Genomic DNA, 19508 nt, shown 5'->3' on the forward strand with positions numbered 1-19508 from the left:
AATGATTATAATTTTCTCATATTATTAACTAAATTCTACAACGTGATTTTATAGAGCTATGTAGTATGGCCATACCATAATTTAATCTCATTCCTTATTTTAAATGTTTAGGTTGTTGCTATCTTTATTTTGCCAAACATATACAACAAACTAAATAGATCAATTCTTTAATAGCATACAATGAATAAAATAAATATATTTTTAAAGATTAAGGAGACACATCTAATCTCAAAAAACTACATTGCTGTAATCTTTACATCAAAGTAAATGCTCAAACTGTACATTATTACACCATGATGTGATAACCATGTCTGGATGAGAGAAAACTGATGTTCAAGCCCATAACTCATAGGGTAGAATTTGAATGGTAAAACACTAAGGCCATCTACTCATCAAAAAATATCCCTAGGAATAGGGGCCCCTGGCTGGCTCAGTCAGTCGAGCATGTGGCTCTTGGTCATGAGTTTAAGCCCAATGTTGGGTGTAGAGTTTACTTAAAAATAAAATAAAATAGGGGCACCTATTTGGGTGGCTCAGTCGATTAAGTGTCTGCCTTCAGCTCAGGTCATGATCTTGGGGGTCCTGAGATCAAGTCCCGTGTCGGGCTCCTGCTTGAGCTCTCTCCCTCTCTCAAATAAATAAATAAAATAAAATAAATAAATTTAAAAAATCTTTAAAAAATGAAATGGGGCACTTGGGTAGCTCAGTTGGTTAAGCGTCTGCCTTCAACTCAGGTCATGATCCCAGGGTCCTGGGATAGAGCCCTGAGTCTGGCTCCGTGCCTGCTTCTCCTTCTCCCTCTGCTGCGCTCTCTCTCTCTCTCTCTCTCTCTCTCTCTCTCAAATAAATAAATAAATAAATAAAATCTTTTTTAAAATTAAAATAATTTTCATTTTTAAAAAGATTTTATATATTTATATATAATAATTTATATCTATCTATCTATCTATCTATCTATCTATCTATCTATCTATCTATCTCCTGGGGCACCTGGGTGGCTTAGTCAGTTAAGTGTTGGACTCTTGGTTTCGGCTCAGGTCGTGACTTTGGGGTCCTGGGATTGAGCCCCGCGAGGGGCTCTGTGCTAGGCACAGAGTCTGCTGGAGATTGTCTCCCTCTCCCTCTGCTCCTCCCCTGCTCACACACTCTCTCTCTTAAAGAAATAAATAAAATCTTTAAATTAAATAAATATAATCTCTATTTCTAGAGATATATACATAATATAATATAATATAATAAGTGATATAAATATCGCTAGAAATAGAGATTCCACAGACCTTCCTTAGGAGTATAATCATGGCTCATAAAGCTCAAAAGAGGTCTGGGCATTCTGTCCCATGCCAGATTACAATTACATCATTATGGAAAAACTACTCACCTTTCCTTTTGGGTTTAAATTAAAAGCCAGATGTACCAAGACAAATTCATCATATAAAAATTATCTTTGCTGAAACCATTATTACTTGTAAAACACTCTTTATAGCTATCTGATTCCTGCAGATTTCTCAGAATTCCCACTTGAAGTCTTATTTGCTCTTGCTTATTTCTAGTGGAAGGAGGTGTAGCTTATCACCATACAATGCGCCTTCATAGGCTTGGAGATTTTAACTGCTATCTCATACTCTCTCCCATTTTATATAGTCCTCATTCTTTTTTCTCCCCTACCCAAGACCTCTTTGGATTTTTTTATACCTTCTTTCCCCACATTTTATTTGTATTAATAGGCTCCAAATAAGACATCATTTGTTGTTTCCCAAATGGATATTCATATTCCCAAATAGATAAATAAAATTGTATTTCTATTTAATCTGTTACTATATCTAAAATTCCACAAGAATTTTGACCAAACTTGTATAGGCTGTGTTTGGAAGGGTCTGACTTAAAATACAGACTATGCAGTGCATATAGAATTTGCTTTGGAGTTCTTAGGGATACCTCAAAGAAAGGAGGCAGTCATCCTCCAGAGCAACTGGAAACCAGGTATGAGAGGCTTGTGTGAGACATGCCACATCCACCAAGATACTGGGCAGAAACCAAACATATTGTGTGAAAATTATAAAAACAATTTTTTAAATCATAAATTCTAAGAAAATTCCAGGAATTTTCAATGTCATAAAACATTTTATGTGTAAATGTCTTGGAGAATTATTTTTATTTATTTTTTTAAAAGACTTATTTATTTATTTATTTATTTTTTTAAAGATTTTATCTATTTATTTGTCAGAGAGAGCACAAGCAGAGGGAGTGGTAGGCAAAGGGAAAGGGAGAAGCAGGCTCCCCGCTGAGTGAGGAACTGGATGTGGGACTCAATCTCAGGACCCTGGGATCACAACCCAAGCCAAAGGTAGATGCCTAACCGACTGAGCCTCCCAGGTGTCCCAAGATCTATTTATTTTAGAGAGAGAAAGCATGTGAATGGGGGGAGGGGCAGAGGGAGAGGGAAAGAGAGAGAGAAGCAGACTCTGTGCTGAGTGTGGAGCCCAACGAGGTGTTCGATCTCATGACCCTGAGATTGTGACCTGAGCCAAAATCAAGAGTTGGACGCTCAAGTGACTGAGCCACCCAGGCTCCCCAAAAGGAGAATTATTTTAATTTAGTAAAACGCTGTCTTCAATTTAAGCATATTTTATTTTGTTGATTTATTTTTTTTTAAGATTTTAAGTAATCTCTATACCCAACATGGGGCTTGAACTCACAACCCTGGGATCAGTCACACGCTCCACTAACTGAGCCGGCCAGGTGCCCCTAAGCATATTTTATTTCTTTTCTTTTCTTTTTTTAAGATTTTATTTATTTATTTGACAGAGACAGAGACAGCGAGAGCAGGAACACAAGCAAGGGGAGTGGGAGAGGGAGAAGCAGGCTTCCCGCGGAGCAGGGAGCCTGATGCAGGGCTCAATGCCAGGACCCTGGGACCATGACCTGTGCCGAAGGCAGACGCTTAACGACTGAGCCACCCAGGCGCCCCAGCATATTTTATTTTAAATACTCAAATGACCCCAACTTTCTAACAGCTCTTAAACTTAATATATTTAAATGTCTTGTCAACACTAGCCCCTAACTTCACAGCACAGGCAAAAGACCCCTAAGCTAGGTCATTGATCCATCATCATAAAACAAAGTGCTTAGTTTGAAGGAGTGTTTTCCGGAATTGATCTAGTCTTAGTCTTAGAATATAATAAGTACATGCTGAGTTAGATGTGTTGTTAGGACAACTGCCATTAAGTAATCCAAAATACACGCAAGACTGAAGTACATTTAAATTTCAATTTCTTTCCCTACAGTTTTGCTCTCCTCCTTCCCCTTCTCCTTTTCTTCCCCCTTTTCCTCCTTTTTCTCTTCTCCTTCTTCTTCCCTATCTTAATGGATTTTTCACAAGTACACATTTTAAAAGTTTAACCTCCTTTCCTATTTATCCATTTTCCCTCCCTATTATAAACTCAGTAGTGGTATTAACAAAAAAGGAAGAACAACCTAGCTTATGAGGCAGGGTTGAGAAATGGGATCCAGGGCTGTGGGAGTTAAAAAAAAAAACAAAAAACAACAACAAAGCAACCAACTTGTTTTTTTCTTGTGCCTTTTTATTACCGGGTGGGTCATTTTCCATATATTTAACCCAAATTAGCATAGCATGAAACATAGCATCTATTTTTAGTGTCATAAGTGGATCTGATTTGTGTCGACTTATTCAGATGAAGTCAACAAGGAGGTAGAGCGGCAGTCAGGGCAGGGGTCGAGATTCAGTGGACTATTAGGGCCGATTCATTCTGTTTGTTCATTCATTCATCCCCCACCTTGTTTCAGAAAGTATTTACGGCAGCTAGCTTGGTGAATTATATAATGAAAATCATAGTAGTTGACTAAACTGGAATTAAATTTCTCAATTCACATTTATATGGCACTTTACAGCTTTTAAAATTATCTTTACATACGTTTGTTTGGGTAAAACGAAAGGCCTCTAGTAACTTATCAAATATATTTAAAATAAATCCTTTAAAATTAATTTCTTGTAACACTTGATTTTATATATTTTATGAAAATAATTTGAAGTTCTATTTATTTTTGCTGATAGATAAAAGTACCTTTTCTTTTAAATGGTCCACAGATACTTGGTCTAATAATGTTGGTGGGGTTTTGACTTCTTCTAAAATAAAATTATGACAATCATTACAAGAAAAAATTTGAACAAAATCAGCTATGACTATTTCAGTATAATAGATCTAAGGACATACACTAAAAAAGGACTGTGTAGTATCACATTGTTTTATTGCTCTTCTCTAAATCTGGGTTAAAAACAGGAATGCTTCAGGATAGCAAATTGTCTTGTAATTTATAAGGATTCAGGATTCTCTGAAATTGCGGGGGTGGGGGTGGGGAGAAAAGCTGGAAAGACCTACAGTTCTAGCTGTGACTTGCCTTGAATCAGGGTGAAAGTCATGGGTAAATGACCAGGTACAGCTGTTTACAGTTTAAGAATTAGCTCTGATCCTTATCATCAAGCTTGGAGAGGAAGCCTACGTTCAACAGGGCTAATGAATTACTGATTCTTCGTGTGTTCGCATGTTCTCACATGTTCTTAGTCACTCAATTCTTTTCAATATACAAAATAATAAATCAAAACAATGACATTTTAATTTAGCTAAAAACACACGACTTCTTTGGTTGTCATAGAACCTGGAGCTATTATTTCTTGTAAGTTTCTAAAATTCTTATTTTATGAGGAATTTGGTATATTTTTATACAACATGAACTTACATTGTAAATTGTTGCGTAGGACTAGGAATAGGGCTTGGAGGCAAAGTGGTGCAACTCACACGGGTTTGTAACGATGGAGGAAAACACTGCTAAAACCAAATTAGAACAGAGGTTTTAAAACCACCACTCTTCTCAGAAAGCAGATCAGTGGTTTCCTAGGGTGGGCGGGGGGTGGGGGAAGAGGATATCAAGTGCAAAAGATCACGAGCACATTGTGTAGAGTGTGGGAACTGTTCTATATCTTGATTATGGTTATGGTTACAGGATTGTACACAGTTATGAAAATCAAATCATATGCTTAAAAGTTGGTGACTTTTGTTATATGTTAATAATAGTTCAAGAGATGAAAAGGAAGGGAAAAATGTCATTTAGAATCAGATGTCCTATGGCAAAATATATCCCCCCAAAATGTGGGTGGTGAAACATTAATATTTTATAAAAATTTCAAGGGACACAGATTCTTAGGCTCTCCTTTCTTACCTTCCCAATCCCCCTGGTGGGAGGAGCTGCTGGGGATACTGGAATTAAATCGATGTGCTTTGAAGATGGTTTCTCTAAATCATTGTCACTCTGTGTAAGCAGAAAGCAGTGTACCATTGGAGCACCAATTGCTTACCTAGCACATACTTAGGGAGACAGCTGCTATATGGGCAAGGGAATCCTTACTGAATCAGTGGCTGTACCATGGTGAGGAGCTCATATCATCCCAAAGCAAGCAGGGAAGCCAAGATTCACTTTACTCTTTCCTTTTGGGAAAGAGAGCTCATGGCAAGTTGAGGGGCTTCCCCAGTGTCCCCAAAAGGCCTAGAATGTGAGTACTTGATACCGAGCAATACTTACTAGTATATACACAAAGCCTAAATTAAACTGTTTCTCTTGGTGTCTGACCCGTGTTTGTTGTTGAAAACTACAATGCTATGTCCGGGAAACAATAAAAAAGGATTTGGTTAGAACTCAGATACAAATGGGACAGCAAAAATAACGACAGTTATTAAAAAATGTTTATAGATTTTATGTGGACAAAATCAGTACTGCATAATTCAGGACTTTAAAATGTGCTTTCTTTTCTAAGACACAGTACAGTTATGTTACATGTTCCCTTCTTCTTCCTAACACATTCACAGATTCACTCACTCGTGCCAACCCCTGAAGTAACCAGAACTGGGTCAGTTAAGGGAATCCAACAGCATCTATAAATTGTATTAGCACCAAACATGAAAAGCGGCAGGCTTCAGAGGTTATCTACTCAATCTTCAGGACCTACTCCTAAATCAGGAACAGATGTCCATCTAAGGCACTCAGGGCCAAAGGAAAATAAGATGTCACTGTTTCTGTTGATGACCCATTTCCTAATCTAGTGACTCCCAAATCTGGACACTGACATCTAGCCAGAATCTATTCTACCCAATTTTCAGCTCAATTCTCTATCATTATCTGAAATGTCCATGGAAAAGAACCCTAAACATTGCTCAACTTCCACAACCAAGTAATCATAATGTGTAACTAAATTCCAAATATGTTCAAACTAAAGGTCGCATGTTAAAATGTTAGTGGGAGTATATGTGTTACAGGCATAGAAATGTAGTATTTATCCAGGAAACCCATTGTCTGTGAGTTGAAACTCTAATACCTAGTTAATAAATTATGTAGGAAGGAGTGAAATCATTTATTGTTTTGTCATCTAAGCAATTTGACCAGCAGAACTGAACTTTTCTTAGACTCACTAGGACAGACAGGAAGCTGGTCCACAACAATAATGGTTTTGTATCAGACAACTATTTACTTTGAACCCCACTTTCAAATGATATCAGTTATTTTTATGAGTAAGTCATCAACTGTTTCTTAGGAGCAATCAAAAATTATTTATGCAGTATATAAATTTCAATTTCAAATGAGAGCTTAGATTTCTAGAAATTACAGCAAAACTAGGTAGTGCCAATACTGAAAATCAGTAAAAATTTCAAATTTTCTATAAAATTGAAGTGTTAATACCATACCAGGTTCAAACTTTCTTCCCAAGACCGACTTATCCGTATTGCGGTTTGTACCTCCCTGCAAAAGAAGAGATATCAGTACTGGAGTTGGCCTAACTAAAAGAAAAGATGTAACTGAATATAGAGATGATCAGACTAGTAATTCAAAGTACACTACTCACCATTCATGCATTGCTTCTCTAGTTACTAAATTCATGCCTTCTTCCTGAAAGGCAGAACGTGAGAATAAATGAATACCAGATCTTATGGTTTTACAAACTTATTTCATTTGGTTGTACCTTTATTATTATTCACTGGGCTATAGAAGAGCTAGAGTATAAACAAATCTCTAAACAAGTGTCTAGTTCTCTACTTTTAATTGTTGCACCTACTACACCAAAGATCTATTACTAATGCATCACAGTACATCAAATTGCAGAAACTTTTTAGATGAAAAACTTTGTAGCTTTCTTCATTCAAAAGAGCAAACATCAAACATTCATTATTATACTATTTTTCCTACCATTAATACTATGATATTAATAAATATTACTCACAGTCCAAAGCAAACTAAATGTTTATCAGTATTGGTTTAACTAAATGAGGGTGCAAACATGATTTATTTATTTATTTTTAAAGATTTTATTTATTTATTTGAGAGAGAGAGAGAGCGTATGTGAGAAGGGGATGGGGCAGAGGGAGAGGGACAAGCAGACTCCCCGCTGAGCAGGGAACCTGACTCGGGGCTCAATCCCAGGACCCTGGGATCATGATCTGAGCTGAAGGCAGACGCTTAACCGACTCAGCCACCCAGGCACCCCTATGTGCAAACATGATTTAAATCTAGTAATTGACATTGAAAAACATGTATTACATATTAAGTAGGAAAAAAAACCCTCAGAGGCTATTTATGTAAAATTATAAACAAGAGATGTTCCGAAGGATGTTCACCAAAAAGTTCACAGTACTTATCAATGAGTAGTGAGATTTAGGGTAATTTGTTCTTTCTTTCTTTGTACTTTACCATATTGTTTGACCTTTATTTTTTTAATAAACACAAGTATCATTTTGCACATAGTTATTTAAAAAATAACCCACATATGGAAAGATATCCTGTGTTCATGAATTGGAAAACGTAGTATTTTTTTTTAAAGATTTTATTTATTTATTTGACAGAGAGAGACAGCGAGAACAGGAACACAAGCAGGGGGAGTGGGAGAGGGAGAAGCAGGCTTCCTGCTGAGCAGGGAGCCTGATGTGGGACTCGATCCCAGGGTCCTGGGATCATGACCTGAGCCGAAGGCAGACGCTTAACGACTGAGCCACCCAGGCGCCCGGAAAACGTAGTATTTTTAAGATGGCAATACTACCCAAAGTGATCAACAGATGCAATGCAATGCTTATCAAAATCCCAGTGGCATTTTTTGCAGAAATAGAACAACCCACCCTGAAATTCACATGGAAGAAAAAATAAAATTCACATGGAATCTCAAGGAGCCCCGAATAACCAAAACAGTCTTGAAAAAGAAGCATAAATTTGGAGGACTCACACTTCCTGCTTTCAAAACTTACTATAAAGCAACAGTAATCAAAATAGTGCAGTACTGGCATAAGGACAGACATATAGATCAATGGAATAGAACAGAGAGCCCAGAAATGAACACCCACACATACGGTCAATTGATTTTCCATAAGGGTGCCAAACCATTCAATGGGGAAAGGATGGTCTTTTCAACAAATGGTGCTGGAAAAACTGAACATCCACATGCAAAAGAATGAAGTTGAATCCTTTCCTTACACCATGTATAAAAATTAACTTGAAATGGATGAAAGACCTAAATGTAAGACCTAAAACTATAAAACTCTTATAAAAACATAGGGCAAAGACCTCATGAATTGGATTTGGTAATGATTTCTTGGATATAATACAAAAGCACAGGTAACATAAGAAAAAAACAGATAAATTAGACTTCATTAAATTTAAAATTTTTGTGCATCAAAAGACACTATCAAGAGAGTGAAAAGACAATTACAAAATTGGAGAAGATAGGGGCTCCTGGGTGGCTCAGTCAGTTAAAAGCGTCTGACTTGATTTCGGCTCCCATCACAATCTCAGGGTTGTGGGATCAAGCTCCACGTCTGGCTTGGCACTCAGTGTGGAGTCGCTTGAAGATTCTCTCCCTCTGCCCCTCCTCACCATGCTGGTGCTCTCTCTCTCTAAAATAAATAAACTAATTGGGCGCCTGGGTGGCTCATTGGTTGAGCATCTGCCTTTGGCTCAGGTCATGATCTTGGAGTCCTGGGATCAAGCCCCGTGTTGGGCTCCCTACTCAGTGGGGAGTTTGCTTCTCCCTCTTACTCTGCCACTCCCCCTGCTTATGCTCTCTCGCTCTCTTTTAAATAAATAAAATCTTTTAAAAAAATAAAATTAATTTAAAAAATCTTTTGAAAAAAGAACTAGAGAAGATATTTGCAAATCTTATATTTTATATATCCAGAATATATAAAGAACTCCTATAATACAACAAGAAGATAAAGAACCTAATTAAAATAAGGGCAAATGACTTGAATGGACATTTTTCCGAGGAAGATATACAAATGGTTAATAAGCACGTGAAAAGATGTTTAACATTTGTCATTAGGGAAATGCAATTCAAAACCACAATGAGCCAACACTTCATACTTATTAGGATAGCTATTATTTTTTATTTATTTTATTTATTTTAAAGGCTTTATTTATTTGAGAGAGAGAGAGAGAGCACAAGCAGGGTGAACGGCAGACGGAGAGGGAGAAGCAGACTCCCTGCTGAGCAGGGAGCCCAATGCGGGGCTCGATCCCAGGACTCCGGGATCATGACCTGAGCCAAAGGCAGACGCTTAACCAACTAAGACACCCAGGTGCCCCTAGGATAGCTATTATTTTAAAATGCAGAAAATAACAAGTGTTGGCGAGAATGTGGAGAAACTGGAACTCTTACACATTGTTGGTGGGAATGTAAAATGGTGCAGACTCTGTGGAAGACAATTCGATGGTTTCTCAAAAAGTTCAACATTGAATTACCATATGATCCACCAATCCTTTTCCTATGTATATACCCAAAAGTATTAAAAAAGGGACTCAAACAGGTACTTGTACACCAGTGTTCATTAGTAGCACTATTCACAATAGCCAAAAGGTGGAAACAACCCAAGTGTTCATCACCAGGTGAATGGATTAAAAAATGTGATACAAACATACAATGGAGTTATCATTTAGCCATGAAAGGGAATGAAGTTCTGACACATGCTACAACATGGATGAATATTGCAAACATTATGTTAAGTGAAATAACAAACACAAAAGAACAAATATTGTATGATGCCACTTTTATGAGGTACCTAGAATAGTCAAATCTTCATAGAAACAAAAAGTAGAACAGAGGTTACAAGAGATTGAGGTTAAATAGGAAGTTGCTGCTGAATGGGTATGGAGTTTCTGTTTGGCATGATGAAAAATTTCTGGAAACGAAAAGTGGTGATGGTTGCTCAACATTGTGAATGTGCTTAATAACACTGAATTGTACTCTTAAAAATGGCTGAAATGGCTTTAAGAAACTGCACAGTCTAAATTCACCCTGGTATTTTATTTTATTTTTTAAAGATTTTATTTATTTATTTGAGAGGGAGAGAATGAGAGATAGAGAGCACGAGAGGGAAGAGGGTCAGAGGGAGAAGCAGACTCCCTGCTGAGCAGGGAGCCCGATGAGGGACTCGATCCCGGGACTCCAGGATCATGACCTGAGCCGAAGGCAGTCGCTTAACCAACTGAGCCACCCAGGCGCCCTCATCCTGGTATTTTAAAAAACATATTTCACACATAATAAAGTACCTAGGATAGTGCTGGGCAAATATGGTGCTAATTATGGGGAACATGAAATAAGCAGATAAGCTTTCCCTAAAATGGCCTAGAATCACATTTGAGAGACAAGTTTTATATACATTAAGTTGGTGCTCTCCAAAGTAAGCATGATCATAGCCCAGGAAGTATACAAGATGATCCACTGGGAAGCAAAAAGAAAAACACAGAAATTCAATTTATATATTTTAAAATCTAAGATAGTAAGAAAGGAAGGTTTGCGTATACATCTTGACACAGGTGCCCTCACTCAGCCCAGAGGGTCCAAAGATCTTGCGAAACACCAGCATGTTTTTGGCCTTTAGCTAATTATAACTAATGGCAAGTTAGGTGGTCATTTGGATATATTATCTAGTTTTAATTAAACCAAGTTCCACAAAATAGACAAGTATCTTAACAAGATTTCTATAAAGAAATGTTGGACAGAAGATTTGTAATACAAGTCTAAGCGAATGACAGGGAAATGACAAAGGTGAAGCTCCTACCTAGCAAAGCACACATCATCTGCCACCTTCTTGTGAAAACACAATGCTGAGCTAATCTCTATCAAGGCGCTGGCTAAAATAATCTTAAATCATGAAGACTAATGGAAATATGAACTCATATTCACTCTCAATAATGACCTATAGTTAATAAAATACAATTTAAAATGTTCTAAAAACATCATTTCATCTTTAGCTCATCATTTTTGTATTTGTATTTTGCATATATTCAATGATTCATATTATATACTAGCTTGGTAGTATATGTCCATTATGTATTGGAAGGATACATTATTCACATATATTGGAAGGATGTGCTAAAACATTTTGTATTGATGCAGTGTATGATCAAGAGTTTGAATATTATTGTCAATATAAACAATACACGTTATGGGCAGTCTGGAATAGAAAAGTGGGTTGAGTTGTGTGAATTAAAATGTGATCTAGGGGTGCCTGGGTGGCTTAGTCGGTTAAGTGTCTGCCTTCGGCTCAGGTCATGATCCCAGGGTCCTGGGATCGAGTCCCGTATCAGGCTCCTTGCTCAGTGGGGAGCCTACTTCTCCCTCTGCCTGCCACACTCCCCCTGCTTGTACTCTTTCTCTGACAAATAAATAAAATTTTAAAAAATAAATAAAATGTGACCTAGGCCTTGAAAGTGGTTTAAAATCTGGACAAACACAGGGTGAAGGGGAAGGTATTCCAAGCAGAAGGAACCATGTGAACAAAAGCTTAGAGGGAAAGACACAGCAGGCTTCAGGGTAGTGAGACTAGCTTGACTAAAACAGAGTTTGTACTATGAAGTAATGAGAGAGAAAACTAGAGAGGTAAAATAGGGCCAGACTTCCAGGATCTTAAATAACTGAAGGGTTTGAGCTTGAAGAGTTTGGGCAGAATAGCATAGTTGTTAGGACCACAGGCTTTGGAGCCAAATAGAACTGGGTTGAATCTCAGCTCTGTAACTTATTACCTGTGCAACCCTAGGCAAGTGACCGAACTTGAGCCTCAGTCTCCTCATGCACATGAAGATGATGATAAGAACTGAGGATAATGAGGCGGGTGTTCAGCTCTTTTCCACAGTGCCTGGAAACCTATGTTAAGTAAGCACTCACTACAACCTAGCTATTCTTATTCTTACTCCTCTTCAGTAGGTAATGGGAAGCCATTATACCTTTTGGCACAGGGGAGGAAAAGGTGAAAATGATGTCTTTGAGAAGTTATCTTGGTGTTGGTTGTGGAAGTTGGATTGTACTGGCAGAGATAGGAAATCTCTTAGAATATTATTACGGTAATCTGGACCCAAGGGACAGAAGGAAGTGGGAACAGAGAGGATGTTGTCAAGGAAGAATTAATAGGATTAGATGCCTACTTAGATACAGGAGAAAATAAGGAAGAACTGAAGGTGAACCTAGAGCTTTGAGTTATTTTGATGTCATTATGCAAAATGAGGGAAATTGGGAAAGGAAGTTTAAGAAGTTAGTCTTTTAAAACAATGGAATAACAGTAAATCTTTTCAACACAATGTAAGGTTAGTATAGTCCTTCCATTTAATATTTTATGTAGGTGTTTTCCTGTAGTGAGAAGTTCAACGTATTTTGTAATTTATTCAACCAATAAGAGCAATTTTTCCCAAAGTAGGACAGGATTTTGCCTGTTGTTCCTCCCATTGAAAGTCAGAGCATTAGCCAACATCAGCCATTTTGAGGGTTGTTAGTAAAAGCAGGTTGAGTCTTCAATGGTTTATATCTTGCCTATTTCCAAAATGGCTATGAGGTGCTTATAATGAAATACCATTGTTAAAATAAGGTCAAGAGCCATGCAACTGTCAAGGGCAAAGAGTACTATATGCTAGAAACCCAGGTGAAGGGGAGTTGCTGCACTTGAGTGCTAAAATTAGCTTTCAGTTTTTAGGATCCAAGGTAAAAATGGAAATAGTAAGTTAGCCACTTGTGCTCTCTGAAGGTGAGTATGCCTGAAAGATTTTAGTTGCCCAGTGCTGGCACAGTGCTTAATAAATGCTTGCTGAAAGAATGAAACGATTTGTACACTAAGATCAAATTAAACATCTCTTCATAAAAAAGACTGGGTACTTCATAGGTTTCAAGGAAGACTGGAAGACTGAAAAACATATCACCAAAATCTAATGCCGCCGCTTTCTTAGACTGTGGAAACTAAACTGTGGTATCTAGATGGTCCCTATCAGAATCACACCCTGCACTCCAGCTGGCACCATCTGTTTCAAAAGCTTCATTTCATAAAGTTACCTTACATTTGTGTCTAAACCCAGTTTAATTTATCCAAACCAGGTTAAGATAAAACAAAGACTGTAATATGTGTTGCTAAAGTTTACATTTGGGAAGATATAAAAGGAAGAGATGCTAGAAATGCAGAGGTGACATGCAAGTAGATAATTTGACTGATTTTACTTAAGGCACTGCAGGAAAAAGTCATGTTCTTACTGGGTCTCAGTGATTTTTATATCCTATTGAACAAGGCAGGAAATAAAGGTAAAGTTATAGAACCATATACTGTGAACAAACTGTTATGGGTAGAATTGTGTCCCCCTAAAATCTAGTATGTTGAAGTCCTAACCCGTAGCGCCTCAGAATATGACTTTACTTCGAGATAGGGTACTTGCAGAGGTAATCAAATTAGGATAAGGTGATGAGGGTGGGCCCTAATCCAATATGTCCTTATAAAAAAGGAGAAATTTGGAAACAGACATATGTGTAGGGAAAACACCAGCTGAACATGAAGATGGCTATTTACAAGCCAAGGACAGAGGCCTGGAACAGACGCTTCTCTCACAGCCCTCAGAAGAAACCAATCCTGCTAACACCTTGATTTCGGACTTCCAGCCTCCAGAGCTGTGAGAAACTAAACCTCTGTTGTTTGAGTCCCCCTGTTTGTGGTACTTTGTTGTGGCAGCCCTAGCAAACTAATACACAAACTATTTCAGCAGGGTGGTTAATTATGTTTAGGGTTTTGGGATAGGGAACTAAAAGCTGAGTGCTTCCAAACCTCTTGAAACATAAACTTGATTGTTACTAGGAAAGGAAAATTACATAAAAAGAATAGTTCCTGAACACTTAGGAAGTACTATGTGTTTAGAAAATTAACTTCCATGGTCATCACCTCACGATATATACATAAATCATGTTGTGCACCTTAAACTTAGACAATGTTATATGTCAATTACATATCAATAAAGCTGGGGGGAAAACAGAACATTAACTTCCAGCTTCATTTTCTCAAGCTCCCTAATGCCTAGAAAACAGCTAGTAGCCCCAGTTGAGAAAAAATTATGCACTAACTGCCTGCTAGGAAAGGGGTAACTTAAATCATACATTGACTTAAACGCTGACCCAGAACCTAATATTGACTTGGGCTGTGTGCTTATTTAAAAGTAAAAGAAAATGTAATCAAATCAGCTTATAGGAAACGCAGGGAACAAAAGAACATATTAAACACCACATGGAAGCAGAATCAGAATGTGGGGCAGTCTACAGGACAAATGGCCTGGTTTCTTCAATAAATAAGTGGCATGGAACAAAAACCAGGAGGGAAAGGGAATGTTTTAAGTAAAAGAGACCTGAGGGGTGCCTGGGTGGCTCAGTCAGTTAAGGGACCACCTGTAGCTCAGGTCATGATCTCAGGGTCCTGGGATCCAGCCCCACATGGGGCTCCCTACTCAGTGGGGAGTTGGCTTCTCCCTCTGATCCTCCCCTGCCTCGTGCTCTCTAATAAATAAATAAAATCTTAAAAAAAGAGAGATATCTGAGAGATCATGGTTGGAACATGTTTGAATCAGTAAAACAGACATTTTTGAGAACAGTGAGAATTTTAACATGGACTGGTTATTAGATGACATTAAAGAATAACTTAATTTTGCTAGATGTAATGATGGCATTGTGATTATGTAAGAAAAAAGTCCTTCTCAGAGACTCATACTGAGTGTGTGTAAAAAGAGATCAGGGATTTACTTTCAGGCATCCTCCTCCCCAAGAGGTTAATAAGTTCAACAGCTAAAAAGAGATCACGGTCAAAGAATGCATATAAAGAGGGGTGCCTGGGTGGCTCAGTCTGTTAAGCGTCTGACTCTTGATTTCAGCTCAGGTCACGATCTCAGGGTCATGAAATTGAGCCCTGTGTTTGGCTCTGCCCTGGGCATGGAGCCTGCCTTAGACTCTTTCTCTCCCTCTTCCTCTGCCCCTCACCCCCTCCCCGGCTCACGTGCTCTTTCTTAAAAAAAAAAATGCATATAAAGAAATATGCAATTTAAGGTATCTATCAGACCATTAAGCTGCTGAAAATAAGTCTTGATTTTCCATTCAATCAGTACCCAGATTGAAAGCTAATATTATTTCTATTTTCCCATTTAATTCACTTTCTACTTGTGTTTCATTTTTTTTTTTAACTGCTCCAGTCAATGAAAGGGAAACTTTACTGAGGCCTCAGGCCCTTGGGGCTCAGGCAGGAGGCTGCCCTGCGGGCAAAGGAAGAGCCAGTGGAGGGGCCTTATTGGACCTTCTTTTTGGGGCGCAGGTTGTTGGTGTGGCCGCACTTCTTGCGGCAGTTGACAGCATGGGGGTGCAGGCGAGCGTAACACTTGCAGCAGATCATCTTGTCGCAGTTGTATTTCTGGGCCAGCTGGTGGAGGGAAGCCTCGATGATGCCATCCCGGAGGTGAAGCACCAAGTGCAGGGTGGACTCTTTCTGGATATTATAGTCTGACAGAGTACGGTCATCTTCCAGCTGTCTGCCCACAAAAATCAGACGCTGCTGGTCAGGCGGGATGCCCTCCTTGTCTTGGATTTTGGCTTTGACATTCTCAATAGTGTCACTGGGCTCGACCTCGAGGGTGATGGTCTTGCCCGTCAGGGTCTTCACAAAGATCTGCATCTCTGCGTCTGCTGGCGCGAATCCGCAAGGCCGCCACCAGCAAACCACTCGGCCACCTCGTTGAAGAGAAAGGACTACTTGTGTTTCATTTTAAATGTTTATAACACATATTCTGTCACTATGGAAATAGACTGCTTTACAATTTACTGACCAGTTAAATTTTTCTTGATTTCAAGCTTCATAGTCAAATAGCAACATGTAATCAATTTTCAAAAATTTACCTTGATTTCAAGCTTCATAATCAAATAGCAACATGTAATCAATTTTAAAGTATTGATCTCATTTAGGGGAAGCAACAAAACAAATGGCACAGATAAACCAGAGGTCATCTTACCTACTGATTTTAGGTTCTTTCCTTAAGAACGTCTAAAAGAGCTCCATACTCGCAAAAACAGCTAAAGAATGTTTTATCTACTAAAAAGTAAAAGAATCTTTTTGCCATACTTGTTTGCTACTGGATGACAGGCTAGACTTCAGGGAAGCCATGGTGTGAGAGGGAGAGAGGGAAAGGAAGCAGGAGTTAAGAGTCCTAAACACCAGACTCATGAGATACTATGGCTTCTGTGCCACTGACGCTGGGAAAAGGTAGCTGGAAAGGAATCCAGTAATTTGGGGCTAGTTCTGGCTCTGACATTCACTAACTTTGAACACTGGGTAAATTACTAAATTTCTCCTGTCGTGAGTTTCTGATCTTATGTTGTGAGATAAAATGAGAGCACAGATGTAAAGTACCTATTTTAGCGCTAAGTAAATAATAAGTGCTTCATAACAGTTAAGCCGCCCTTGAACAAAAGTCTGCTTGTAGTTGGGTCAGAAAAATCCTACCACCTGTGGCGGAGTGGTGATTTGATCTTTTGAGTTCTGTGGCTAATCTTTGGATAATTAAAAGGTTTAACTGTGTATTAGGCATTTGCTATTAAACACACACACACACACACACACACACACACATGCACACGCATGCATGCACACATACGCACCTGCACAGAACATAAGCCAGTGAGGTACAGTGTGTCCCTGAACTCAGATCACTAAGAAATGAACACAAAATGATAGCATAAAGGCCGTTTCATCTGTCAAAAAAATTTCCTCACCTGACAGTTTAAAAAAACCATGATAACTATGGTCATTATGAACCTAAAAATTAATTTTCTTTTTTCTTTGCGATCTCTGAAAGAGGTCAGATTCAAGGCAGAAGAGTATACCGTCTTTCTGGAAACTATCAGTTTATTAAAATAGGTAATAACTCAAAGAAATATAGGACTCCTTAGTTGTTTTTGTTTTAGAGGAACCATGACTAGAATTAGAAACAGAATCACATGTGACCTAATTTGGAATTACTGAACCACAGGTATTTTTTTTAAAGAAAAATAAAGTTTTCTTTTTATTGAACAGCTATCAGTTTTGAAAGTCTTCTTACCTGTTTGATTTGATGAAGGTGACTAGAGGAAGCACGGATGGGGATGGGAGAGGGTGGCAAAAACTGAAATTTACAACCTAAAGTAAATACCTGAAACTAACATAACATTGAATATTAATCATACTTCAATAAAAAAATAAACAGAAGTCAAGCTGGCTTTAATGTTTCTGATTAATTATTTCTAAACGTTAATTAAGTCAATGTTGAATTACCTAAAATGTCTGAGTGCCTAATGCATGTTAGCAACAGTATTAGTTAAGCTTAAAATTAAAGAAATAATAAAAGATCCAACTGACTCGACTGAAAATTATACTAATCAAAAGTACATATATATAACCGAACAGAACAAAATAACTGAGTTAACATAAAAGATACCAGGCAGAACATCAACAGAACATTTTGTTTATCTCTACTTTCCCTTTCCCAAGGCACTGGATCTTAAAATCACCTCACTTTTTCTTGCCAGTTTTATCTTGCAAAAAACAAACAAAATAACCCCATCACGTATCTCAGAACCCAGCTGAAGAAACCACACTTTTATAATATGAAATGACTTAAGGCAGTCACTTCCAAGTAGCTCAGCACATTTTCTCTTGCTTGTTCAGATACTTGTCATTTAGACTACTTTCTCCTGTTCTGTCTTATCTCAAAGCTTATGAGGACCCACACAAGGGGGGAATGAAAGAATGGAGGGATTTAAAGCTAAGTGTGAAAATGAGGCCTTGAAAAGTACCTTTAGAATTCATTTATCCATTCTACCTGTATCCTGGTTAGTTCCTGAAATGCCAGATAATGAATCTACCATATCTTACTTTTACATTATATCTTAAGAGCACACTGAGTTGTGCATTCGGAAATATTTAATGAGGTAAACCACTGTGCTAGACCCTGAGGATCCAAAGAGAAATAAAACATTTTCCTGTCCTTGAGAAATTCAAAGTGTAGGTAGGAAAAATTAGGCCATAGGTCAGTGTGCCAGAACAAGTTATGATTCGTGGGAAGTCAAAGCACAGAGACTATATTTCTGCCTGGGGCTCCTGGGGAAGGCTTCATAGAGGAGGGTAGGAATTCAATAGACAGGGAAGAGGAAGCAGGGTATTTCAGGGAGTGAGAAGAGATGCTCAGGCAGAGGCATGTTTGGGGAACAGAGAGATTCAGGGTGGCTGAAATTTGGTACATGATAGGGCACGAAAGGAAGCAAATCTGGGGAAATTTGGCTGAAACCAGATTATGGATTTTGGACTTTAGCCTTTTGAGCCCAACAGGAAACCTAAAGCATAGATCCTTCTGAGTTCTTAAAACTCAAAGTATTTTAGGGGTGCCTGGGTGGCTCAGTCATTAAGCGTCTGCTTTTGGCTCGGGTCATGATCCCAGGGTCCTGGGATCGAGCCCCACATTGGGCTCCCTGCTTCGGCAGGAAGTCTGCTTCTCCTTCTCCCACTCCCCCTGCTTGTGTTCCCTCTCTCACTGTCTCTCTCTGTCAAATAAATAAATAAAATCTTTAAAAAAAACTCAAAGCATCTTAAACAAGATCATATCTGTTTTAGAAAGGCAACCCTAGCAGCATATACAGAACAAACTGAGGGTGGAGGGAAGAGGGACTAGAAGCAGGATCAAAGTCCAGGTAAAAGATAATGGGTGCCTGGGTGGCTCAGTTGGTTGGGTGGCTGCCTTCGGCTCAGGTCATGATCCTGGAGTCCCAGGAACGAGTCCCACATTGGGCTCCCTGCTCGGCAGGGAGTCTGCTTCTCCTTCTGACCCTCCTCCCTTTCATGCTCTCTGTCTCCCATTCTCTCTCTCGCAAATAAAAAATCTTAAAAAAATATTTTATTAAAAGATAATGAGAGTCTGAATGAAAAAGGCTGGGATGAAGAGAAGGAGGCAGACTGGAGAAATGATGAGAAAGTGAAAAGAGGGATGCCTGGCTGGTTCAGTTAGTAGAGCACGTGACTCTTAATCTCAGGGTTGTGAGTTTGAGCCCCATGTTGGGAGTAGAGATTACTTAAAAATAAAATCCTTAGGGGTGCCTGGGTGGCTCAGTCAGTTGAGCGTTCAACTCTTGATTTTGGCTCAGGTCATGATCT

The 19508-nt window shown here is 38.5% G+C and overlaps 2 protein-coding genes across 9 annotated transcripts in view; both read right to left on the minus strand.

Moving 5' to 3' along the window:
- The window catches only part of LOC112809127 (P2R1A-PPP2R2A-interacting phosphatase regulator 1-like), a 63259-nt gene that overhangs the window by 22980 nt on the left and 20771 nt on the right, over positions 1–19508 (minus strand). For 4 of the 8 annotated variants that reach the window (XM_025852472.2, XM_025852479.2, XM_025852478.2 and 1 more), the window contains 5 exons: positions 6911–6954; positions 6753–6807; positions 5236–5325; positions 4756–4844; positions 4083–4144 (listed from right to left, as the gene is read on the minus strand). In XM_025852472.2, coding sequence (XP_025708257.1) covers positions 4083–4144; positions 4756–4844; positions 5236–5325; positions 6753–6807; positions 6911–6954 — 340 coding nt within the window. The remainder of the gene's footprint in view (positions 1–4082; positions 4145–4755; positions 4845–5235; positions 5326–6752; positions 6808–6910; positions 6955–19508) is intronic. The other 4 variants (XM_025852473.2, XM_025852474.2, XM_073879130.1 and 1 more) reach the window with 4 other exon arrangements.
- On the minus strand, positions 15606–16090 carry LOC112809130 (ubiquitin-ribosomal protein eL40 fusion protein-like). The gene has a single exon (XM_025852482.2). The coding sequence runs from the start codon at positions 16002–16004 to the stop codon at positions 15621–15623; it is 384 nt and encodes a 127-aa protein (XP_025708267.1). The 5' UTR covers positions 16005–16090; the 3' UTR covers positions 15606–15620.

The sequence above is a fragment of the Callorhinus ursinus genome, unplaced genomic scaffold, assembly GCF_003265705.2.
Source record: "Callorhinus ursinus isolate GAN/ISIS: 27379988/994484 unplaced genomic scaffold, GSC_fseal_2.0 scaffold33, whole genome shotgun sequence".
In the NCBI taxonomy this organism is placed as follows: domain Eukaryota; kingdom Metazoa; phylum Chordata; class Mammalia; order Carnivora; family Otariidae; genus Callorhinus; species Callorhinus ursinus.